Source organism: Patiria miniata, unplaced genomic scaffold (genome assembly GCF_015706575.1).
Source record: "Patiria miniata isolate m_02_andy unplaced genomic scaffold, ASM1570657v1 HiC_scaffold_7, whole genome shotgun sequence".
In the NCBI taxonomy this organism is placed as follows: domain Eukaryota; kingdom Metazoa; phylum Echinodermata; class Asteroidea; order Valvatida; family Asterinidae; genus Patiria; species Patiria miniata.
The window spans coordinates 10,725,942-10,752,114 of NW_024037074.1; the positions used below are offsets into that span (position 1 = coordinate 10,725,942).

The 26,173-nt window shown below is 40.2% G+C and overlaps 1 protein-coding gene across 1 annotated transcript in view; it reads right to left on the reverse strand.

Moving 5' to 3' along the window:
• LOC119744950 overlaps nt 1-25,070 on the reverse strand; it is a 54,153-nt gene extending 29,083 nt beyond the window's left edge. The window contains exons 1-36 of the mRNA XM_038221173.1: nt 25,010-25,070; nt 23,932-24,264; nt 22,633-22,962; nt 21,683-21,757; nt 21,250-21,291; nt 20,441-20,470; nt 20,190-20,276; nt 19,565-19,660; nt 19,099-19,170; nt 18,343-18,387; nt 17,789-17,893; nt 16,957-17,079; nt 16,259-16,372; nt 15,433-15,543; nt 14,848-14,979; nt 14,373-14,501; nt 13,489-13,611; nt 12,563-12,859; nt 11,679-11,855; nt 11,358-11,408; nt 10,829-10,972; nt 10,253-10,495; nt 9,606-9,806; nt 9,026-9,151; nt 8,246-8,536; nt 7,432-7,614; nt 7,040-7,075; nt 6,258-6,419; nt 5,198-5,491; nt 4,419-4,850; nt 3,858-4,063; nt 3,617-3,724; nt 2,953-3,114; nt 1,903-2,065; nt 992-1,162; nt 150-346 (exon numbers count right to left, since the gene is read on the reverse strand). Coding sequence (XP_038077101.1) covers nt 150-346; nt 992-1,162; nt 1,903-2,065; nt 2,953-3,114; nt 3,617-3,724; nt 3,858-4,063; nt 4,419-4,850; nt 5,198-5,491; nt 6,258-6,419; nt 7,040-7,075; nt 7,432-7,614; nt 8,246-8,536; nt 9,026-9,151; nt 9,606-9,806; nt 10,253-10,495; nt 10,829-10,972; nt 11,358-11,408; nt 11,679-11,855; nt 12,563-12,859; nt 13,489-13,611; nt 14,373-14,501; nt 14,848-14,979; nt 15,433-15,543; nt 16,259-16,372; nt 16,957-17,079; nt 17,789-17,893; nt 18,343-18,387; nt 19,099-19,170; nt 19,565-19,660; nt 20,190-20,276; nt 20,441-20,470; nt 21,250-21,291; nt 21,683-21,757; nt 22,633-22,962; nt 23,932-24,264; nt 25,010-25,070 — 5,652 coding nt within the window. The remainder of the gene's footprint in view (nt 1-149; nt 347-991; nt 1,163-1,902; nt 2,066-2,952; nt 3,115-3,616; nt 3,725-3,857; nt 4,064-4,418; nt 4,851-5,197; nt 5,492-6,257; nt 6,420-7,039; nt 7,076-7,431; nt 7,615-8,245; nt 8,537-9,025; nt 9,152-9,605; nt 9,807-10,252; nt 10,496-10,828; nt 10,973-11,357; nt 11,409-11,678; nt 11,856-12,562; nt 12,860-13,488; nt 13,612-14,372; nt 14,502-14,847; nt 14,980-15,432; nt 15,544-16,258; nt 16,373-16,956; nt 17,080-17,788; nt 17,894-18,342; nt 18,388-19,098; nt 19,171-19,564; nt 19,661-20,189; nt 20,277-20,440; nt 20,471-21,249; nt 21,292-21,682; nt 21,758-22,632; nt 22,963-23,931; nt 24,265-25,009) is intronic.
• Between the last annotated feature and the right edge of the window lie 1,103 nt (nt 25,071-26,173).

The following is a 26,173-nucleotide window of genomic DNA, read 5'->3' on the forward strand; positions in this document are numbered from 1 at the left end:
CTTAGTTGAGAAATTATCCGCACATGGTGTTTCCGCAAACCTTTCATTATTTAGTATCTCCACCATGCAAAGCCTCAAATCTTACTTAGGATTCTAAAGGTTTCTAACAAAACTGCCGAGGATGTTAAGGTTAATCAAATTGTTCTCACCTTATAGTATCTGCCTTCATATGCACATCCACACTCTTCTTCCTCCACACAAGCATCACCATCGTCGTACTTTCCATCCGGGCAGGAACATCCAGAGATGCAGGGCTCATTACAGTTGCCGGATAAGAGACGGAACGAAGCGCAGGTGCCACACGGCATGACGCACTGAGTGTGCTCCAGATGCTTTGCACATGCAGCTGTGGATATCCAGTCAAAATATCTGTTAAGATGTGATACTTGAATAGAGAAATTGACCGGAGTGGGACTCGAACCTGCAAGCTCCAAACACGGTGCCATTGTTCAACCAACTTTAATTTCCAGCCTTACATTTGTGGTCTGCCAGTATAAAATTCTTTTTTCGAAGAGCATTAGTCAGGAGGTATGAAACCTGTACTAGCAAGGACATCAGAGGCATTAGCTATGTGGCACTTTCTAAGACAAAAACTTTGGCATCATAATGTAACTCATAATTTAATAATAATAATAAAATAATAGTGGCATCTTATTAAGTGCAAACAGGTCCATCACTCGGTGACGCTCATGGCGCTATACAAAGAGTAAGTACAAGCTACAAAATTTATAAATGACAAACTACAAATTATAAATGCTAGGTCCAAGACATATGAATTGCAAGGTACAAGCCGAAGAGGAGATTAGAGTGTGAACAGGTAGGTTTTGAGTTCTTGTTTGAAGGAGATCGAAGAGGGAGCTTGACGGATAGAGAGGGGTAGACTGTTCCAGAGAGTGGGGCCTGCGTGAGAGAAGCTGTGGTCACCCCAAGAGCGTCGGGATCTAGGAACTTGAAGAAGGGATTTAAAAAAACGACAAAAACGAGGACTTACCACCACACTGGGTGTTTCCACCCGATACAATGCTTCCCCCTTCTTCCACACACTCGTCTTGATAATCCTTGATGATGTTGCAGGCCTTCTCTGCAAGACCACTGGCGTGATCAAACTCACATGACTGCCTGCTTGCATCAGCAGTGGCTGCTGTATTTGGACATCCTGCAACTGTGAGGGAAAGATCAAATTAACTTATTTTGGATCGAAAAGTTACTACATCCATTTCGTCATTTGGATTGCCCACACTAGCTTCGCAACCCTCCAACTACTTCAGCTGCCAAATTCCTTCTCATGTACTTCTACTTGTGCAGGATGCTATTTGGTATTTTTTAAAGTTATAGTCCATCATTTGTAATTTGTGCATTTTGTTCGTTTGAAGCAACAAAAGTGCTCAAAATCTAAAGAAGGGTACTGAACAACTGACCTGATAAAATTTCAGCTCAGCTTCAGCTGTATATTCTGAGAAAAACAGCATTCTAGGATCTCAATTTCAAATCAAAAGTTGCTGAATCATATTTTGAATTGCGCATGAATTCAGCGTCCGAGACACGTTCTCGCTGAGCCGAATGCAGCTACGCGGGGGTGCGTGTGCGTCATGTCAATGCTTGCGCGCGCTTCGCCGAATAACAAAACGAACTACTAATTTAAATTTTCCTACGGTGCGTCTTAAGAAGCACCGTTGGAAAGGCCTTCTTTCGTTGATTACTTCAAAATGACAGCTTGCCAGAAAGAATAATTTCACAGGGAGTTTAGTTCCCTTACTATCTTTCAACCAAGTACGTTTTTCAACAATAATTACGCCAGCTACTTTTCGGATAGCTGCAAATGATGGACTATAGCTTTAAGACAAATTTTAAATAACAAATAGTTTAACAAATCAGTTTAACAGGTAAAGAGAGGAGACTTACCATTAGTAGCTGAGATTGCCTTGCAGAATCGTCTAGCAATCACAAGCTGTCCAACGCTGATGGCTTGGCTGAGCTGACCTTTGTTCCTGGGATCCGTGTTGGCTACACAGGTGTCTGTATCAGCTTGCCAGCTATTGCCAAAGACAACTGGGTCTGTCACAATCTGTCAAATGTGATGAGGAGAGATACAGGTTTTCGTGCAGGAAGTGTAGAGAGCTCTTTGGCCTATCTGTGAGAGCCAAAAAGTTCATGAGGTGCGAGGCACTGATCAACACCTGCAAAATGGTGTAAACTGCTCATGACTAATATCCAACCGAATGTCTAACAATAAAATAAGTTGCTGCGGTAGCACAGTGCGGCAAAATCTCTTTTTGTGAGTATGTGCGATTCTGAAAAAAAAAAACGGAAGGTACTCAGTGTTTTGGACAGTATGTTCTGCCTGTCGTCAGGAGACTGAGGGATTCCAATGGTGAAGTGGGGTTATATCGTGCCTGAATGTTATAACTGCATCAAATAAATCAATATAGGGTTTTGCCATTCACTGACGTATGGACACTGAATACTCAGTGTATTCACTCCGAGTGAAAGTTGGAAAAAAATCGCTCGGATGGGACTGGAACCCACGACCTCCTGCTTTTTAGTGCAAACGTCTTACCGCTCGACCACCGAGCTTGCGGGATTGGTTGGTTGGGTTGAATTCGATGTACATGTAGCAGCCGGTACCGCAATTCTTATGAATTGTGCATGAAATAAAACAACCTGAGCTCAGATACAGGGAAATGGTTTTTAAGTGTCTGTCAAGGCAAGAAATGTTTTACACTTTTACCACCGAGAGTATAGTTGTGACACAAAACGCAGTGGATGGAGACAGTAAGGTACCATCACATTATCAGTGTTTCCCTGATTACAACTTTTTGCCGCTACTTGAACACTTCAAACAAGGTTTGAAACCTGATCAAATTGTAGCTCATGTGAAGGAACATGCAACAATAACCATGGCCAAAACATACGTGGCTTCAGTTTCATGTTTTATACTAGGAAAAACCATACCGTTCCTGACTTCATCTGGTAACTGCCGACAGAGAGAAATGCACGCGTGTTCCCACAGAGTCCACAGATGTCCCTGGAACCGTCGTTCTTTGGAAGGATCACTTTGGTAATGTCGTTGTGGTTCCAAGTTACTGTCAGGCTGTACTCTGGCACATGCAACTCCTGAATTGAAAATTAAAACCAATAAAACGAGTGAGTTCTATTCTGTCTGCATTATCATCTTTTTGTGGGGCACACCCCCACCGAGCTAACTCAAGTCACATAAGAGTTTTCTGTTAAGTGTAGAACCCCTTGATACCTCTCCAGCAGAGGCACGCCTCAAAGCATGGAAAGGAAAGCTCGCCAACCTCACACAACAATTGGACATGAAAATTCTAGTTGCTGAAAGTCTCCCTCCAGGCACCAAGGATACCAGTTAAACTGGCGTAATCATGCCTTAAGACTAATAGCAATGTGACTAGACAAGGATTAAAAATGATAGACAAGGATTTCTTTTACAGTGTACGTCATAGGTCTGTCTCTTCTTTTGACTCAGTTTGGCAGAGTAGGGTTGCATACTAAAGTATTAGAATATAGACAACCAACTATCAGTTCTTTTGCGAAGCATATGCGACACTACCCTTCAAAGCAGCTTGATAAACTCTGGTTAAGCTAGTCAACTTACCACGTGTGCCCCTCGATCTCTGATGCTGAAATCTTCATCTACCTCGGGAAGCTGTTCGATCCGCTCACCATCAACGAGAATTTCCTTGTATCTCTTCAGTTGGATTTTCTTCAATGAGAGGAGAGAAATGACTGAAATATTTAAAAAGTGGGAGTGAATGCTTGGTGTATTTTCTAGATTGTCTTGAATGGCAAAATGGGGAAAATCACTCCAAGAAAGTATAATTGTTTGTTCAACTTACCCTGTCGTTTATTACCACGATAACCTCTGCAGTACTGGACACTGCAGTGTTAAGCTTCGGAGACTGATTCACCACGAGGACCTCAAAATCTGGATCCTCTTTGCAGTCACGAGCAAAGACGTACATGCAGTTGCCCTGGAAGTCAAACCTATGTGCGGCAAAATTCTTGTAGTGCGGATCACCGAGGGCACTGCAGGTAACCATCTCTGAAAAGGATAAACACAAACATTCAGAGATCAATAAAATATCAAGATGGAGGAACTGCAGCATATGTTGTTATTTTGCAGGCGCAGCAAAAATTACCCAATCACCACTCCAAACTTTCTTTTGCCAAGGAAGACTTTTCTCTGCCTTGGCCAATTTGTGCACTTCGCAGTGATGTAAAATCATTCCCAGGTAGCAAACTACATTTTTACGGTGTCATTTCTTAACTTCTTATTCTGGATAATCCACTTTTTTTCACAACGGTCACAAAACAGATCAAAATTACACTCAGGGGGAGAGACAGCGAGGGTGTAAATATGAGAGGCAAATTTTATTTCACCACTTATATCATCATACCTGTCTCACAGTTAACTCCAGCGAACTTTTCGTGGCACAAACAAGAATAAGACGCTTCGTCATCCGACTCTAAGCAGGTGCCGCCGTGTTGGCAGGGGTTGGAGCTACATGCACCCAGATTCTTCTCCTGTGGTAACTCCTTCCGACAGGAGTAAACAAGGTGAAGGTATCCCTTCTTCGGCCTGCATCTTGCATTTATCAGAGCACTTTTGTAGGAGTTGTCCGAGGCATGGTAGTAGCAAGTACTGCCCTGATTCAAACAGGCATGGTTATTCCGTAATTGCTTTGTGACGTCTATCTGGCAGTCTGGATAATCCGTCGGATCGTTCGATATTTCGCAAACATCCCTCTCTGTCCGTCCATACAAGGCTTTTACAATGTAAGGCTTCATCGGTGCTACACAGCTCAATGTGTCGGTTCCACTACACATAACTAAACCGCACACGGAGATAAAGAAATAAAACATTAATCAGACAAGGACCACTGTATTTAAGGAAAGATAGAGTTGGCCTTCCTATAACATTAACGTTGAACAATGCAACATCATACATGCTACAAAGTCTGATAAATCTGATCCTGTGGTTTTTGTATGGAATTGTCAAATCGTATCCAATCCACATGTACTGCATATTTTTCACATGCACCAAAGTACAGACAAGCACAGCAACAAACAGGCAGAAAGACGGGGAACAAACAATGTTTCTTCCTCATCTTTACTGCTTGAAAAACAAAAGAAAAATTGTTTTTTGAATGCTATGCATTAAGAGCAATAATCAGACCTTTGACAGTCCCTGTACAGATGCTGTCAAACAACCACTGGCCATCACCACCCGATGTCTTGTAGGCAAAGTACTTAACGGGCAAGGTTCTTATACTCCGGTCTTGGAACGTCACGCTCTCGCCATTCTCAGTCAACTCAAGTCCGGACGTTCCAAATGTGAGGATGAACTTCCGGTCCTCGGTGGCACTGGATGGGGCCGATGTAAAGGACTGTGTCTGTTTGTCGCTGCAGTCCTCCTGTCTCGCATTGTAATTGCAACGATAGAAGTTGACGTTTTTCCCTGGCTCAATTTCTGAAGGCAACGCACGGAGGAGAGAGATATACACCCATTAGTCCCTGAACCACCCTGAACCACCCTCCATGTTACTCCCAGTACTGCTCCAAACTGCCCCAGTACTGTATGGGTTTGTTAAAGCTATAGTCCATCATTTGTAATTTGTGCATTTTGTTCGTTTGAAGCAACAAAAGAGTTCAAAATCTAATGAAGGATACTAAACAACTAACCTGATGAAGTTTCAGCTAAGCTTCAGCTGTACATTCCGAGAAAAACAGCATTCTAAGATCTCAATTTCAAATCAAAAGTTACTGAATCATGTTTTGCATTGTTTTGAATTGCAGCTATACGCGACGTAGCGCACTGATCCGACGAATTATAACAACCGCGCGCGCGTGTGCGTCGTTCCAATACTTGCGCGCGCTGCGCTGAATAACAAAACGAACTACTAATTTAAATTTTCCTACGGTGCTTCTTAAGAATCACCGTTGGAAATGCCTTCTTTCGTTGATTACTTCAAAATGACAGCTTCCCAGAAAGAATAATTTCACAGGGAGTTTAGTTCCCTTACTATCTTTCAACCAAGTTTGTTTTTCAACAATAATTACGCCAGTTACTTTTCGGATGGCTGCAAATGATGGACTCTAGCTTTAAGCAATGACTTTTTTAATGCAGTTTTGTCCCTTAACATGACCATAGTGTGTCAGTAGTCTCATCTCATTGTCTGACCAAAAAACTACCTTAATGAAAAATTTCTTTTTGACTTTAGAAGAATTGTTGGTACCAATTTTGTAGTAAGCAGTTGCAGGCCCGCTGTATACACCCAGTTTAAGAATGGCAGTCCCAGGGGTTCGCACACTGAACTCAAAGTCACTAAGCGTCTGTTCTCCAGTCATTTCCCGATACTGTCCTCCATCTTCAGTTATGATAGGCTCACAATCTGGTTCTGAAATGACAAGTTATAGCAGGGATGAGATTTGTCAGGATTTTCTTGATTTCAGGGTTTTTTTTATAAAGTATCAAATATGAGACAGAACTGGGCAGAGGTCGAAATGGGGGTTTGTGGGTATAAAGCCCGGTTCATACTTCATGCGAATGCGAATTTGACGCCATGAAACGTTCGCTGCGAAATTCGCCCGAGTTGAAATGTGTTCAACTTTTGCGAATTCGCAGCGCGAATACTTGCCATGACGTCTCAGATTCGCATTCGCTTTCGCTTTTGCATGAAGTATGAACCGGGCTTTAGGAACGAGGATAGAATACTGTTTGTTGCACTTCAATCAGACAAGTTATGGCTGTTTAAAGTGTATATTTTTTATTTGTCAACTTTTGTAGTGGTGACAATGGAAGATGCCAATTTGTTTCTCCTGACATACACTTTTATTCTTCATTTTTACACTCATTCTTTTAAAATATTTTCTCCACTATGTCCTGTGCCCAGTTCAGTCACATTTTGCCAGAATGCCTCGCCTATGTCATTTTTTTAGACTGGTTCAAATCAGTTTATTCACAGTCAATTTTCTTCAATTTGAATAACTGATGCAAATAAAATGAATTTGTACATACCTGAATCAAGTTCCCGGACCCCGGGCAATGCTTGCTCTGCAATAGAGTGAAAGAGGGACAAAATTTGCAAAGTTGTAAACTCATGTTAACATTAAAGTTATCTGTCTGTATTCATTACCTTCAAATCTGAACTGAATCACAATCTGAACTGAACTATAAAACTAAACTTTCAAATAAGCAAACTCTTGAGCAACTGTTAAAATCGAGCAATTTCTGGCAAACTTCAAGTATTTTTGAATCTGATAATTAAAACATCAAAGCTTTCTTGAAGGTTAAAAAAACCCCAAATACCCCAAACTTATAAGGAGACTCATGTTAGTTTCTGTAATCTTTGACCTTTACTACTGTAAGCTGAGTGCCGAGTAATTTCTTCACAGCATGATTCCACTGACCTCCTTGGCACATCAAGGGTCCCAGCTTAGCCGTTCCATATTCCCAGCCGTTGTTGTCGCTGACGTCTCCGGATCGTATGGCTGACACCGGAAGCACAGACTTGTCCGTCAAGAATCCCTCGTCAGAACTCAGACTCTGAGAGTTGACGTCACAGTTGCACTTTTGGTTGGCTACCTGACAGGCTGTTATTTGAATAAACAACAACACGAGCGTAATTTTATCTTGTTTAGAGAATAACGTATAAGCCTAGTAATGAAACCAGACTTGAAACAAGCTGATGATCTGTCGGTACTGCTCAACAATTCTAAAACGTTTTTCATTTCAGATTGCATTTTCAACTGCTGTCTATGAAATATGCAGTCATACTGGCAACAGACTCTTGCCTACAATTCTTTCAAACATTTGCAAAGTGCAAAACATACAATGTACATTCTTCATACTTTAACCCTAGCTCCCTAGCAGAAATACTAGGAACCATACCCACACCATATGGGAAACTGCACCCACATATTTCTGACCGAGGTGTGCCAAACCCAATGTAAAAGACTGTCAGTTTAGGGGCACTGTACCCATCCTGATTGATTCCAACAAAACATGCTGTTGGGGTTTGATGGGTGAGTTCTGTTCTAAGGGTTATTGGACATTAAACAGTTCAATTATCTTTGTTTTGTTATCCCTTTTCTCTTCCTTGTCTCATTGGTCAATTTGAATATTCTTCATGTGTTTTGCTGCCACTGTAATTTTGGTGATGTAAATTTGGAATTCAAGTAAAACTGAATTCCACACTCCAAACCAAACTTGTGCCGTCCTTACTTTTATCAGCATAGCACTGACATCCCTCCTTGGTGTCTCCCCAGTATGTCATCTTTTCTCCTCTCCTGGACTGCCACCAGGTGTACATCTTTCCCGTCACGTCGTCATGGTGCAGGGAGCCATGGCAACCATGGCTGATGAACTGCTTGCAGGAGGCTGACAGAGTCGTCAGGGCTAGGAGCTGGATCTCAGATGGTCCATAGCGGATGGAACGAGCCCAGGTTCCTGGCTCTTCATAGAAGCCGTCAATTTCTAGCGTTCGTACACTATCAGGATAGATGATGGTGATTCCTACAAAGCCAATGGTCATAAGCAGAAATGTTTATAACACTGACATAAGTAAAGAAATAGTAAAGTTTGTCACGAGCAAATGTGGCCCATCTGGCCTGCGTTTATCTCAAGTTTCAGTAGCATGAAATGACTGAGAATAATTCTACTCCCCCTGGATGGGATGCTAGCCCATCGCAGGTTACTCCCCAGCTAATGCCGGTACCCAATTATACTCCTGGGTGGAGAGAGGCAAGTTGGGGTGAAGTGGCTTGCCCAAGGACACGACATATGACCAACAGCTGGATTCCAACTCCAGACCCTCTGATCATGAGTCATGAACCCTAACCACAAGGCCACACTCCCCACCGACATAAGTACCATTGATATTTTGATAAAATTAAACATTCAGATTATTTCAATGTGTACAGGTGTAACAAGTTTGATTTGTGTGCAGGTCATACTAACAGTTTTTTAACGGTAGCTGTTTTCAGACTGTGTGAAGTAACTTACCCTCAGTTCCAGACATGTCGCAATAAACGAGGAACCTCTCCAAGTTTATGTTCACCTTGATGTAATAGTTGCCACTTCTGGCTGCTGGATCAGCCTTCTTGATAGCCTCACAAGAGCTTAGATCAGCTGAGAAGGATAATCAAGTTCGTTGAAAATCTTAAGACCAGAATTCTCTGAAATGTTTGGTTAAAGCTAGGACGCTGCCATCCTGATTCTACAAAAGCATTATGCTTCTTGTGATTAGCCTCAAATGCCTGACAGAATATAAAAAAATCCTGTAAAAAAAAAATGCTACTTCGGAAACACACTCAGAGTTGAAAATGGAGGAAAATAATAAAAAATGAAAGGCGAAATAAATTGGAAATCCTATTAAAATAAGAAAGCTATCATGCCAGATATTAGCAACTGCAAGTTTTCTAAAAAATAAAAAATAAAACCCCTTTCTTATTACAGATTTGTACTTCATCATGTAGAACAACACAAGAAACAGACTTGGCTAACTTTTTAAGAATATGAGGTTTAGCAAAATCATTAACTGAAGCAGTATTTTGTACTTCATATAGAATTCAAGGGAGCTTACCACGGGTAGCGACATCTTTCCTAGAATAATCCCAGCATCTGAGAGGGCCGAGGGTGTAGTAGCCAAATTCATCGTTGCCTCCCGTGTCGCCAAAACGCAGCTGCATGACTGGCAGTTTGTTCTTGTCTTTCAAGAGGTCGACGTCCTTGCGTAAGACGTTGTCGTCCTTGTCACAGTCGCAGTTGGAGTTTCCCAGGCAAGCTATCATGATCAGAGAGACATTGGGAGAGTCAGGTTGGTGCAGTGGTACTTTCCTCGCCTGCCACCGCTGTGACCCGGGCTCGATTCCTGCCTGGGCCATTATGTGGATAGGGTTTTCAGACCCTAACTGACTCCGTGGGTTTTCCTCAGAATAATCTTCTGGGCTTTTCCTCCCACATCTAAAACTGCAATTTGTTCACATTGACTTCTCTTTACTGGGCACCATGGGCATCAATTGTGCGTTGATGTGCTTAGTCTATGAGAGAGTGTCATATTACAGGTATAAAGGAAAAGACAATGGCTTGTCCTAGGGAGTTATGTAAAACACGACTGTGTGTGTAAGGCTGTGTGCATGCATGCAAACTGGAGCTCTGGTAAACAGTCAAACAATGCCGTAACTGTTCGTGCATGGAGTCAACAAATTTACAACTATTAATCAGACTTACTGGGATCTATCTTCTCATTATCAAACGACATCCACCAGTGATACTGAACATCGCCGACGCGGAACGCAGACCCCTGGCACTCGTATGTGACAGACTGCTCGCAGACTCCCGACACGTGTTTCAGATTCTCGATTTGTCTCAAGGTGGCCCCGTAACTGACGTCCATGCTGTAACTGCCGGGCTCCTCAAAGTTGTTGACCATGGTGCGCTGGTTGCTGACCTGATGATGGACAATGGTTACACCTATCCAAAGTAGAAAACAATAAAGGAAATTCTGGTACATTATCACTCACAAATTATTTATACGTTGTTTTTTTTTAATCAATGTTGCGTTTTCTTCCTTTTTTCACTTTTAATTCAGATATTTCTATATGTGATATGAATTTTAGAATGTTATGTTTAATTTCTTTGTCAATGTTTTTAATAAATCTAATCTAATCCATTCATACTTGTACCAAGGACCACCCCTAAAAAAATGTTCATGCAAATCCGTCCATAACTTTTGAGTTGAAAAACAAAAACAAATAGAGAAAAAAAAATAGTTAAAAACATAAACGTACCAAAAAACTGTCTTACCATGTTCCTGTTTTTCCATGTCACAGACAACAGTGAAAGGTTTTTCCCCTCCTTTCCCGTCAGGATCAATCAGGTAGACGCCGTCAAGCTCGTAGCCAACATTCTTGTATTCATCACAAGTTTTCAGAATTTTACCTCCAGTGCCTGCAATGTTTCAATACATGAGGTTTTCTATTTACTTGTTCCCCCTTTCTGAAAACAACAGGTGCCGTGTACTGACTGTGCCAAACAGTATGTTGAAAATGAATACCCAAAAGATAACATCTCCCACAGTCAGCTGTTTGACATCAAAATCATTAATTAATTTCTTGCCAATAAATATATCAGATACACACACCAAAAATCATCTGCATCATAAATTTGTGATGTTCGGACAATAGTAAATAAATTTCAACAACATTAACAATTCTATTTTCAACAAAAACCACTATTCACCGAGTGCCAACAATGGGGCAATGTACTGACTTTTTTATCAACTAACATCTTCAAAAGTCTCCAAAATTATCTTTTTTTTTTAAGACGAGCTTACCACGAGCCAACATCTGCATCAGCATGATGAAAAACTTCAAGGTATTGGAACCTAAAAAAAAAAGGAATGAGATTTCATGTTTTTTCCACCCTTCAATGATAATCAATCAAGAATTTGGCCACTAAAGGTTTGCTTGATCTTGCTAAAAACATTTTCTGAAGTTTTTACCAAACAGCTAAGGTACTTACCTTAAATCATATTCTAACATAAACGGCACGCAAAAAAAACAACAATTCTAGTCAACAGAAAAGTATTTAAAATATTATTTCTAATCTAGAAAATCAGTTGTTTGGAGAAATCTTCGTTAGAGATATGTCTTACTTTGATCTCCACTGCATTTCAGAGCACCGACTTTGAGTTTGTCTTGACCCTGTGTAGCAGCAGGTGTTTCAAAGACGACCCTGCTGACAGGAAGGGTGTCCTTGTCAATCAAAGCACCCCAGTCACTTGTTCCTTCTGCGTTGTCACAATTGCAAAGGCTTCCCTTGATCTTGCATGCTGAAGTGAAATAAACCCAAGAACAGAGAGACAGGTGCTTAATTAATTGGTACGGGTGGGTTGCAGGTGATTTCGTTCAGCAAAAGTCAGTCACAGGTTAAGCAATATCCGGCAGTTGTAACTAAAGACAGAGACAACTTTATAACTTTATGCGCCTAATTAAGGTGGATCTGGCGCATTATAAAAGCTCCATATTATTTATTATTATTATAAACTGTACAAGTGTACAATAATGCAATATTCCACTTTAAAATTATTCATCATTTTGTACTGAGGGAAAGGTGCCATTCTATTTAATTGAGATGACTGCATTCCTGTACCACATTGTTGAGTTTACTGCAAGTTTTTTTTTTTTAAATCAAGACATTTTTCATTAGCCGGTTGTAGTGCAACTGAAAGTGACACGTGATATCATTCCAAGTAAAGTTTACACATGTAGCATCTTAAGAACAGCTACTCATTTGTCTGCCTAACTTTTTTATTTTCTATAGTACAAAATGATCAGTGATCACAGTCTACAAAGCCTTCACTGAAGAGGTGCCATGATTTGCCTTGGTCATAAGAGGATGCGATCACGTTCTTGATGTGGTTTGCTTGAGGGAAAGGTGCCATTCTATTTAATTGAAATGTTTGCATTCCTGTACCACACTGTCGAGTTTACTTATTTTGAAAAACTTCTCTTCTTTGGAATTTATGTGAAAATGTACCATCAGTCAATCCGCAGTGACACTTTTTGACGTCAGTTTCCACACCGCCCCAGTTCTCTCTCTTCTTCCCATCAAAACTCTGCCACCAGATCTTTGCATTTCCACCCACAAAGTGGGCCGATGTTTTGACACATTCATGCGACAGCTCCTGCTCGCAAGTTTCCGAGACGGTTTTCAGAGCTGCAAGCTGTGCTGCCGAGGCTCCGTCATATGTGATGTCGACGTTCAGTCTGCTCTGGCCGGCTGGGTAGGAGGCTACCGTTGACTCCTCGCGATTGTGGTTGATGATTGTCTCGCCTAGTTCAAGTAGTTTGATGAAAAAGAAGCAAAATTTAATTAATTAGCACCTGTACAACATTGTATTGCTGTGTGTTTACTCACTGAAGAATCAATGATAACCATAGAGGGCTCGGGCGGTTTCGGGCGATACAGGGAGTAATAGGCAGGGCGGTTTAGGGCAGTACAGTGACTAAAGAGTTAACACGATGAACTTCATAAGAAGTGGATATATTTTAATTTACAATGGAAAATTACCAAAGAAAATAATCACAGTAATAATAAACTGAATTTGAGGAACGATTTCTGGATAAAAATGACATGTGTATAAATGGTTTTATATTATTGAACATCAGTGTTTCTGGATGACCAGTGAATCAACATATTATTGACAGTGTCCATATCACTGCTTTAAACTTTCACTGCAGTCAACCAAGCCCCTGAAATAACAAACTCCGGCTAAAATACTGCACAAAATACAAGACATAAAATTCTTCTTTCCCAAAACCACTATAACACCACCATAATTTTCTATGGTACAGTTCACAACAAAATGGTGAAAACAAAAACATGTTTCAAAAATGCGTTCCTTTTCATATCATGTATGGCAAGAGCAACTCGTGAATATACAGAAAGCACTAAAATCTCACCCTTTTCCATGTTACAGTTGACAACAAATGGTTGTTCTCCTTTGTTGATTCCATCAGGATCAATGAGATATTCCTTGTCGTCACCAAAGCCATACATCTTATAGGCAGCACAGGTTGACAGTGCTGCAGAGAGAAGTAAGTTAGCAATTTGATATTTGCATGACAATTAGTGGAATCAATGGAATTGTTTTTAAAAAGTAATCAAACAGTCACTGACATAGGCATAACCATGGCAGAATTATATTTCTCTTTCCAACTAGGAAATTGCCGTGGCTTGTGGTCCGGAGCATTGAGTTTGTGGTCTGCGGGTAATTCTGCAGGTTGTGGGTTCGAGTCCAGCTCAGGGTTATGGTGCGTGTACCCTTGGGCAAGGCACTTTGTCACTCATTACTTCTCTCCATCAAGGAGTAAATGGGTACCTGTGAGGGCAGAGATAGTATCTAGTGGTTGATTTTAGCTGCTTTGCACCGAGGGAGCTGAGATTGTATTTGTAATGTTTCATTGGCCCAATGAGCAGGGTAATAATAATGTAGCGCTTTGAGCACCAATACTGGTGGATACATGCACTTTAAATATGCATTATTATTATAGTGTCCCTCTCCACTCCTTCGAATTTGAGGTTTTTAAGAGAAAAAAAGGAAAGAATACTTGCAATGATGCTGAAAAAATTAAGAGAACATGAATAAGCTACAGTAAGTTTTATGTATGTGCAGGCAGTGTTGAAGCACCTCGATTATTCACATGGTACTCAATCAGAAGCAACATTGCTCACACTCACAGACATCCAACGGTGCTGATGGGATTTATTTTGTTGATGACACTGGTTTGCTTTAAAAAAACAAACAGATGATGACTATTTCATCAGGAAATTGGAATTTACTCACTCAAGAAGAGCATCTTCTTTCCTTGGTCCTCAACGATAGTGAGGGGTAAGGTGATGAGCTCTCTGCTGCCGTCCTCCCCAATGATTTGAAACTTCATTCCAAACTGGGATGTTGGTTTCGGCATTGCATCTACAAAAAAGTTGTTTCAAGTAGTTTAATCAAAAGCCATCAATATTTTTAAAACAATTTGTCAAAATTCATCATTAATGTAAAAAGTTCTCAATACAAAATTGACCGAAAGATGGTCTTAGTCATGATATCCGCCTAGATGCGGTAAGCACAATTTGTTTGCTGTAGTTAGTACAACTTTTGGCTGAACCTGAAGTAATCCTAGTCTATGTAATACCGGTAGACCCTGGCCCAGGCGAAGCTGACCATGGTCTATTGTACGTAAACAGATTTGGCAATTAATTATGCAACTAGACTGCGTATGACCTCGAGAAACTGACCAATCAGTTTGTACATTATTACTTACTGTAAACAGTCGAAAGGGACCCTGTTAAACCATTGTAGTTGACGTAGAAGGGAATTTTGATGTCTTCAATCTGTTTGGTTGTCTCATCGTAGTACCTCAGTGGTATCCTCAGATTGTGATCAAGCAGTTCAGCTAACAGGAGAAAAATAAACGTAGTTAATACTCTGCTGTTTTCACCTAAAACAGGGTTTTTTTTCACAGTAAAGCTCCTTCAATCTTTTATTTTCTCTCATTTTGTCGAAACAAAATTTGTTGAAGAAGTTGAAGCAAAATTTGACCGGATATAATGAAATTATTTCAATTTTTTTTCAGTTCAAATAATTCTTTCAGCCGAATATCATTCCTCAAAATTAGCTAATGTCCTGATGAGAAGTCAGTCAGTCTCTATATGTCGGCTGGGTCACTTGGGGTGGGTGGCGACAACTGGTAGCTGCAACAGTATTCTCCCAGTCTTGCACAGCATGGCCGATCCCGATTCATGAGGATGTCGGTGCTTATTTAAAGACTCTTGCAATGTACTGGTGGCAGAGTTTTTGTGTGTCAGTTGCAGGTAAGACATTGTTCATCAAGTTGAAGGCAACTTACATCGTAATTGCTGGTTCATGTTGGTGAATGACATGAGGTACTCAATGATTTGCCTGTTGCCTCCATCAAGAAGAACTTGGAAATTGGACGATGAGGGGGATGGAACGGTGACTGCAAAAAAAATTATAAAAATCAAGACGTTTTCATCAGCTGGTTGTAGAGCAACTGACAGTGATGTGTTATATCATTCCAAGTGAAGTTAACAGGTGTAGCATCTTAAGAACAGCTACTCATTCATCTGCCTCAAAATTGTATTTTCTATAGTTAACAATACACATATCAGTGACCACAAGCTACAAAGCCTTCACTAAAGAGGTACCATGATTTGCCTTGGTCGTAACAGAGGATGAGATCACTTTCTTGATGTGGTTGCTTGATTAGTTTTTTTCCATTGATACAGTAGGTTAGACGTCCATCCAGAGTTCTTTACATTAATATACTGTGATAAAAATTGACAAACGACCCCTTCACTGGTATATTAAGACAAATTCTGAGACCAGCATTAGGGAGTCAGGTTGGCGTAGCGGTACTTTCCTCGCCTTCCACAGCTGTGACCCAGGTTCGAATCCCAGCCGGGCCAATATGTGGATTGGGTTTTCAGTCCCTGCCTGATTCCGTGGGTTTTCCCCAGAATATTCTTCTGGGCTTTTCCTTCCACCTCTAAAACTGTAATGTCTTCTCATTCACTTCTCTCTACAGGTTTCTTCAGGAATGCGAGCTTACAGTGCCTAGGGCGCTATTTGGGGAATCCTTGGTTTCAGTACCAGAAGTAATAAATTTTAAAAAAGTTCAAATTGCAAGTTTTCAATTTTTGTTGTACACTAACCTGTCTTTCCTGTTGTGGCATCGACTTCAGTGATCAGTTCAAATATGGATGGAAAGAAGGCCGTAAGACCCTTGCCGATGCTGAACTGGAATGGTGGACTGACATCAGATGGTTCTAGCATTTAAAAACAAGAGCATGAAGTTGAACCAAGAAAATGACTGAAGCGGGATTTGAACCTATGCCGGCTGGAATGCTGTATTGTTACACAACAACTGAACTTTTGAGCCTTGTGTTGATGGTTTTAACAAGTCAATTTTGTTCATATTTAAAACACCAATACCTAGAAGTAGTGGAGTGCTGCGGCCTCGTGGTTAAGGGCACTGGATTCGTGGTCTGTGGGTAAAGCTGCGGGTTGTGGGTTCAAGTCCAGCCGGGGTCATGGTGCGTGTGCCCTTGAGCAAGGCACTTTGTCACTAATTGCTTGAGCGTTCTTAAATGCCGATTATTATTATTATTATTATTATAACAATTCAGTGTTCCAAAACATGGAGAGTTTGAAGTTCAAAGAATACAAACATGTATCTTTTTTTCAGAGCATAGTAAGGTAAAAACAAATTGAAAAGCCACAGCCGAAATTACTTGCAATCACACATGTGGCTATGAAGTGGCTAAGCCACTTCCCATAGAAATGTGTGTTAATACCAGCCATATCCCAGTACGTCAGATGTGGCTAATGACTGAAGGTAGTGAGAACTTACTGTTGTACATGTTGTAGAACGTGATACCCCTGTTGAACTCTTCAATCAGTTGTGCAAATGTAAACTGCTGAGTGTACTGAGCTAACTTGGTCAGGTCAATCTTCATCAGATATTCAGCACCACCTGGAAAATAAGATAATAAAGTAAGTTATCTATCTGATCATTTAAAGTATTGACTGACATACTCTGCCTCTGGAAATCAAAACCAGAAAAAAAAATGTTGCAACCTGACGCCACTTCAGCAGTTGTGTACAAAGTCTATGGAGAGTCAAGAACATTTTCTAAGTATTTCCTAACAAAATTGGAAATGTTTCTCAGTCCCAGATTCATGTGTTATCCTCATTTTTGCAATGACCGACCTTCATTGAGATGATATATGAAGAAAAAAGTGGCATCAGGTTGCAACATTTTTTTCTCAAAACATCTTGGCCTGCTATGTTAATAAGTACCTGGGCAGTTGCAGCATGCATAATAGTTTTCTTCTGTGGTACACATGAACATTTTTTGTCAAATATCAGTTTCCAATTCCAGACTTGAATTTGATTTTTCATTTCTTTTCTCTTTAGAGTAAGAAAATACTAGACCTTTAACTGAAAAGTTAGAAACCTCACATTTTCATTCCTAAAGACCCAAGATTAAATCTCCTTTAACTAGAAAATGTACAAGTCTATATAGATGCAAGTATTTTGTGCCACAACAAGGCCAAGTCCAGGGTAACATTAGCCGTGACCTACCGGTAGATACAATTGTATGCAATTCCAGGTCTAAAGCTAGTTTACAAGAGATCAGTTATGTAAACAGTTTGTCTGTTTGTCAGTATGTCTATTTTTACCAGGTGTTGCTCCTGTTGGCACTGCCTGCCAGGTGAAATACTTCTGTCCACTCGCGTCGGTAGTCACAATGATCTTCATGATCAATTCAGTCGAACCAGGAGCGGCTTCAAAGGAATACAAATAACTGAAATTAAAACTTCTGTATTCTCAACTTCAGCATCCTACAAGGGATTTTTTTCCTTGTTACATATCGAAAATCTAAACCAATAGAATATCAATGCTAATGCAACTACGTGTGTGGTATTTTGTCAGTTTAGAAATCTCTAAATTTTACTTCAATATTTTTATATAAGATCAAAAATATTGCTCATGAAGCTACAAAGGAATACAAATAACTGAAATTAAAACCTCTGCATCCTCAACTTCTGCATCCTACAAGGGATTTTTTTTCTTGTTATACATCGAAAATCCAAACCAATAGAATATCATTGCTAATGCATCTACATGTGTATGTATTTTGACAGTTAAGAAATCTCTAAATTTTACAGAATGCATTCTGTAAACATTATTATAAACATTTTTCAAGGATAAAGGTAAGATCTTGTAAATTTACCTCCGACAGGTGCAAAGAGAGAGGTGAATCCTTCAAATGGCTCTCCTGGAGAAATTATGCAAAAGGAGTTCACTTTGTCATTTAGGGTTGAACATTGTTGAACTTTTTGCAAAACAAATTCATTGTAAATACATGTACCTCCAGGCCTCCCCCCCCCCCCGAAAAAAAGGTACTGCTTGATTGAAGGCCCTAGCAAGGTGATACTTCAGTACATATATTAACATCCAAGTGTGTAATCACTTATTAGATGAAAAGAAACAAGGGCGGATCCAGAACACAATTTTTTGGGGGCCAAAAAAAAATTTGGTCTCCCAAAAAGTGGGTCAAAAAATGACAGCGTGGGGTTCGGGGCCCGCTTAAGGGCCCTGAAATTTTTTTGGATTCTAGATGCTCTGTGGTGCGATCCGAGGCAATTTCTGACCACTTTAACCAATTTTTGTTGAGGAAAAGATGGTGTACGCAGTGCCTGCCGTTATTGCGACGTCACTTAAAAAAAAAAATTTGGTTCGTTTTTTTTTTGGGGGGGGGATGGCCCCTGTTGCCCCCCCCCCCCCCCCCTCCAAAGATCCACCCTGGATCTGCTCTTGAAAGAAATTAAGTTTCGGTAATGAGTTACATTGAATAACTGTTTAAATAGTGTCTATCTCTACTTGTACCAGGTCATACTGTGATAGTAGGCAATTCTAATGCTACAGTATCAATCTAAACTCCATATTTTCTCTAATTTTAACCTTTGATGAATCAATGATGACTTACCTCCCCACGTGAAGCTTCTCTCCGACCCATCAGGTCGGGTTGAACCGATGCTTCCCTGGATTCCATTTTTACCTGTCGGTATCGAAAGAAGGGTTTTGGCTTAGTTAACATCATTTCTCATGGAATTCCTCATCTTCAATCTGAGGAATAAAACTTGAAGCTATTTAATTGTCCTGGAAACAACATCTACCTGCTTGCATTTGATTCAATTTTCCTTTCGGAAAAAGTAAAACTGTTGCCATTCTTAAAGTTCATTTACAAAAAGAATCTTGTTGAATAACTATGAATGAACCTAAATAAAATACCATTCCTTCCTTTTTCCTTGTGAAAAGAATCCTGACAAAAAGGAACGGAACCTTGTGGAAATACTCAACAAAACTTAACAGATACCAAATCCGTCGTTGGAAAGGTTCAATTACATTCCAAATAAAAATGACCAATATTCAAACAAAAATGTTAATCATACCCGGCGTTCCAGCTTGGCCAGGCCTGAGAAAAGTGAAGGTGTTCTCAGATCCTGGATCAGTGCCAGATCCAATACTTCCTCCTGTATTGCCGGATCCTACAAGGCGTAATATGATACCAAATTTAAGGTTATTGTATGCATTAAATAAGGACCTTAAAATCTGGGCAATACCGCTTTAATCTATGTATCATACAGAAGCTAAGTTTTGTTCATACTTATCATTTACCACGTTTCCTAAAAGAAATACCACTTTATTTTTAAGTCATTTTAAACAGTGAAACATATCCATTTCATTTCATTTCTTATTTAACAGGGAATACATTGTAACACACACAAACTAAGCAGGTAAATTAACAAACGAAGAAAAGAAAAAAATAAAACAAGTAAGCTGACAAAGAGACTAACATAAAACAGATAAATAGGATTGCCAGAACAAAAATTAACAACCACAGCACTACAAACGTATTGGAAAACTGGATGACCAGGTGAGATTTCCCTTTTCACTTTTTAAATTCGGTTTGAGTATTAAATAATATAATTAGTGTAACAAATGTAAAAAAATTTAAAAAAATTAAAAAAAATTTAAAAAATGTAACGTTAATTTTTAAAATGTACGATTTCTTACCCGGCCTAGGTGCTTCTAATCCTCCATTCCAGGTGAAAGTTTTAGTGTCAGATTGTCCAGTGGCAGATCCAATGCTTCCAGAAATCACTGAAAGCAGAATTAAAATTGGGGTTGACTTTAACAACATTAATAATTTATTCCACACAACAACAAAAATATTCAGTATAATATACACTATATGCATAATTTAACACAACTCCACATACTTAGCATATTAAAAATCAATACTGCAATGAATATTTCATATTTACCTTGTCCAGGCTTGGGAAGCATGAAAAATACTAGCAAAGAAAACAAAAGACTTCCTGTTAGCATTTTTTTAATCAGTTATCACACTACAATTACTGAAAACTTGCTTCAAGGAAATCAAACTTAAATCAAACTAATTACAAATCCAACTTCATCTGTTGAGCAACTGAGTAAGAAAGCTTATCAGCAAACTATTTGCGTAGCTCCACAACTGACACAAATGGACTGCAAATGCATTCATGGATCAGCAGTCTATAAGAGGTCATCTCATAAATTTCCAGGAAAAGTTACATCAAAGTTTATCCAAAATAAGTACATTGTATGGCTATTTGTTGCAGACTTTTGAACAATTTCCCCCAAATCTTCACATCAGGAAGTTATCAGTCTTGAATCAATGCTGATAACTTCAATTCAGGAGGACTCCAAGGAAATTGGTCAGGATACCTGATACCATACGGCCGTTTGTGTTACTTATGGCCTGTCTCATTTTATAGCCGGGACAAGCTCCGGACAAGTTGCAGGTAGAATCGTTCACTTTGTCCGGAAGAAGCTCTGCATTTGTCCCAGACATGATCCGGGGAAATTTTCATAAGCAACTGCTTGACTCACCAATACCGATAACTTCATTGCGGGAAGATTGCGAGGAAGTTGTTCCAAGTCCTGCAACTTATACCCGATACAATGTCTGCAATTTGTCTGGAACTCGTTCCAGACATGAACTGAGATGGGCCCTAGTTATGATATTTATTGAGTTCATTCCTGAGTGAGACTTAAAGGCTTCAATGGGATTCTTTTTGTCAGTTACACTCACTTGGGCCTTTTGGTGCTGCGGTAGTAGTGCCCTCTGGTTCAGCTGTAATGATGCATTAATATGAAGAAAAAAAATAGTTATGCAAAACGAAGCGGCAAACCCTTGCTGCAGTGAGCCCCAGGTATAGATGAGAAATAATGGATGACTTTTCAACAAAATTCTTGTCATCTAATAAAATATTGTTGTTTAAATGCAACAAAGACAGCAACGAAGATACAAATGAATCGGTATTATTAGACACACCATGTCTGTTTAACACATTTTAAAATCAAGTTTTCGAAATCACATGTATATCAACTCAAAATGAGTTTGGGGACGCTTAACATCTTTTTATTTACACAACAGGACAGGAATGTTTACAAATCAGTCATGAAATAGAGAAGTTGTGATCTGCGTAACGTGTTGACTCATGATCATCTTAAAAAAAACTCACGTCGAGGTCTTGGTGGTGGTCGGTTATTATCTTCAGGAATTTCACTTTCCTGGGGAGTCTCTCTTTCATCTTCTTCTACATTGACCAGAAAAGAAGAGGCAATGAAAAGAATGGAAAGAAATCCTGGCTGTGACACTGGATGTATGGACGATAAATTGCAGGTAATAACTTACTGTTTAGGCCCTACATGTATATCTTTGCCAGTGGTATGCCCACTGATCCAAATTGGCACTTGACAGAGATAGAGAATCGATGTAAAATATGGGCTCCGTGCGCCGACAAAGAGGGCGCCCTTTCACCTAGCAACGACGTCCCATGGGCGGGACATTTCGTTGGTTGACGCGCACCGTTCCTTGTGTATGACGCACGTACACCAGGGGATTTGTACTATGTACATGCAGTGGCCGCGCTTCGCGGCAAATGAATTGCAGTCAGGCAAGATGGCGTCGGTCGGTCACCCCCAACTGTTCCTTCTTTGCCAGTGAGGGGGCAATTGTGAACGGAGCAGATACCAAACCAATTTTGTATTTTTCACAATTTATTCAATTTAACCCTCCACACTGCAAGAACCTAATAAATGCCCAATGTCATTATCCAAGAAGCACTGATCCCCATATAAAGTTATAGTGGTAAACTCCACCTTCCTAAATCCAACAAGGAAAGAATGTTGCATCCTGACGCCACTTTCTTCATCATAATTTCATATATTATCTCAATGAAGGTCAGTCATTGCAAAAATGTTGAAAAGACATGAATCTGGGACTGAGAAACATTTCCAACTTGGTAGAAAATATTTTGAAAATGCACTTAACTCTCCATAGACTGTACAAAACCAAAGAAGTGGCGTCAGGAACAACATTCTTTCCTCTAACAAAATCCTCCAAAATGAAAGAGCAGGTTAAAAAAAAAGAAAACAGAGATAAAACCTATTAATTCTGAACATAAAGTACCTTCTTCCTCTTCAGGCTCTGTTGAAATGCACACATACTGCACTGACAGATACTTGTTGGTATTCACACAGCGATCCTTGAATTCTTGCGGGCTGACAGGAACGGTGCACTCTGTTTTTCCGCGGCACTCCAAACACACATGCTCAAAGGACTCCCCGGTATCGTCGTCGCAGAAAACGTCGTCGACGCCGGGCCTGTAGGTGCAGTTGACATTGGAGCCTTGCCGACCGTAGTTGGCATCAAGGATTTTGATGACGTCTCCAGGGTTGGGACATTCCAACACCAAGTCAGTGTTATCACAGGCATACTTGGTGTTGTACGTCGGAGAGTCTGTAAGAATTAGAAGTTTGGTAAATATTTTGGATATTAAGAACCTTTCATTTTGTCAATGTCAAGTCACAATAACAATGTAGCATGAGGGTCAACATGCATATGTTTCTGGTGACGTTAATTTGTAAAGAAAAAAGGCCTTGGCCTGTAGTAGTGTAGAACTCAAGTCGCAAAAACATCATTAATTAAAACTTCATATCTGAACTGAAGTTAATATGAATATCACAACTTGATATTCATTAAAACTAAGTAAGAACAAAAAATGCAGGCGCAGGCTAAGCCAACATGTTCAATTCTTTATATAGGCCTATATAATTTACGTATCTAATGTTAAAACTGATTTCAGGAAATGCTGACAAGGTTTAGTGCGTGGGCTTTTGTCGTCAGCATGAAACTTTACAACAAGCCTTCGTCTCATTGCCGAGTATTTTTTTACGCAGTTGCTATCATTTTTCAACTGCTATCGTTATGGAACCGTCTGGTTTTCTGACTTATAGTATTTAATAACGTCAGGATCTTTGGCTGTTGGAACCAACACGGAAACACGACGAACGCCGCGCCGGCTAGACCCGTGAATAGTTTACAAGCCACGTTCACGGGTCTACGCGCCGGCCAGCCGGCCGGCTGGACCGCTCAGCCTCAGCAAGGGAACTGGTAATTTTACTGACATATATAAAAAGGCCAGTTTTGACCATTTCCAGTCAAACGATCTTCGGATATTCTTTTCAGGATTCAGATGTACCATTGATTAGTGTGATTAGACTGCAAACTTACAGCGTTTCCCGTAACAACAAAACAACCATCTTCACTCATATGGAGTTTGAAGTTTCCCGGAAGATCAAGTTTATCGGAAGGGCGCCCTCTATATTTCGATATGCGTTATACCTTAAAGGAGCAGTGTTTTGACTTGCGATAAGAAAAAAATAATGTTTTGAAATGGGTTGAGATGGTAAAGGGAAGTTTTTATACCTCTTGGGTTGCATTCTGAAGATTTCTCGCTGCGGCAGTAGAACTCCAGTTGGAGATATTTCTTGATGCTGCCGCACGCGTCTCCGAAGACGGAATTCTCCGCCCGTATCTCGCAGGTGTTGTTGCCGTCACAGTGACGTATGCTCTCAAAATTGGACTTGTCGGCTCGGCAGGCGTGAGGAAGGGGTGCCATCACGTTCTCCTGACAGATGGTTGGATTGGCACGGCCGTAGAGGGCGCTCCACACCTTGATGTACTTCTCTCCGCAGTCCAGACTGAGGATCTCACCCTCGCAAGCGTATTTGGTTTGCATGTTGACGGATGCCTCGGTTCCTGGGGTATAGGGTCAAGAAAATGACAAAAAATTCTTTAAGAATTTAAGACAACTTCTTTTGTTTCTTCAAAATAATTTGTTGCGAGGAGTAGTATATGCTGCTCCTCCGGTGAAAACAGCGGGACAGTTTCAGTCATTTCGTCTCCAAGGTTGGAGACCACCTAACAATGTGCCTTACCATAATTATGTTATAGTTAAGTTGGCGCATAACTTGGAAGAAGAAGAAGAAGGAGAGATTATGTTTCATTACTTAATTGACTTTACTTGTCATCAGGGCAAATGACAGAGATCAACTTAGTGGGAGTTGCATGCAAACGTTCGTCTTTATTTCCTTGGGACGTTCTTCACATTTTGTGGCACATAGTAGGATTTGATTTGGTTTGGTTTGTGAATATGTCCAAGTTGTATGTATATGTCGAAGGGAGAAATAGACAGATAGCAATAAAACTGCTTGTCTCCAGGGGCGGATCAAGGTTTAGATCAAGAGGAACCTTTAGCGCTGCTGGGTGGGTGGGGGGGGGGGGGGGGGGTAGCGGGCATTATTCTGCTGTGTTTTCCCTACCCGCCCCCCCCCCCCCCATATCCCCGTAGATTCACCACTCTGTATCGCCACCCTGTACGCATAGGGCATATACTTGGTATATCGTTATTAAAAAAAACTTAAAACGAAGCACTTATCGAAACTCAAACTATGTCATTTCATGACGTTCATAGTTAAATATCATTTATTTGTGATGTACTTACGGGTAATCGCAATCAGTAAGGTCACCAGCGCGAACCAGCCTCTGGGTTTCAGACGGGCCATGATCGGCGGCGGAATATTGCCTCGCGACGCTGAGCTGAAGAACAAGCGCCACTCGGCAAACTAAAAGAAATCAGATTGTAACAAAATGACGGTTTCTTCTTCAATTTTGTAAACAAGATGTGTCCTTTTGAAGGAAGGTTTTCCCAGACACCTGATGATGAAAACTGCGTTAAGTTGCTTTTGTTACGTTAATACAATCTAGTATTTGTTTTGGTACTAAAGAAAACCTTTCAGAAAAAATAACGACACCACATTGACGGTATTACTTTCTTTAAAAAAACCACCAAAATATTTTAGCAAAATATCTGTTAAATTACTGAGTAAATATGTTGTAGATGTAAATTATTGCACCAAATTCAAAAAGAGCACAACAAAATCGATACTATTTAATCAATAAAATATATGACCCTCTAAACCACTGCACACCAGTATATAAAATTGCCAGAATTATTTAATTTGCCAACGTTTTGATTCGATTTTCGGCAAGGATTTTCAGTAAAAATGCACAACGGACTTAAGCCTTACGGATGTGAAATCTTACCTGTTTTATGTACTCCAAAACGCGCTCCAAAGACGATTTTATTGTATTTTTCTGCCAAGGATCCGTTCCTCTCCGCTCATAGGAAAGATGAACTGATATAAGTGTACCAAATCAAAGCGGACGCAAATGGACAGATGTAATACAAAGACAATGAAACAATCAATATTGTTTTCTATTGATTTGGCAGAAATCGATGACAATTCTATTGTGTCGACAGTGAATATTTTGTTTGTGTCATATTTATTTCGGGGAGATGGCGGATTTAATTCTAAATGTTTTATGATTCTCTAGGAATGTGTCAACCCGACCTTAAAAACTGATAAGACTGTGACGAACGTCCATGCTTAAATACTGGAGGATTCGGCATTTTGCGATAATGCGGCCCAGTTGCAGTGGTCAGTTTTAATGATTGTCCGAAGCTGTTCTTAATACTCGAATCAGACATTACCGTACAGCAGAAGAGAATATTTACATGCATATACCCTGTTCATCGTAACTTCAGCTTTTTGGGGGGGGGGGGGGGGGTAGATGTGGCATACTAAGCGGGACAGTCTTTTTTTTT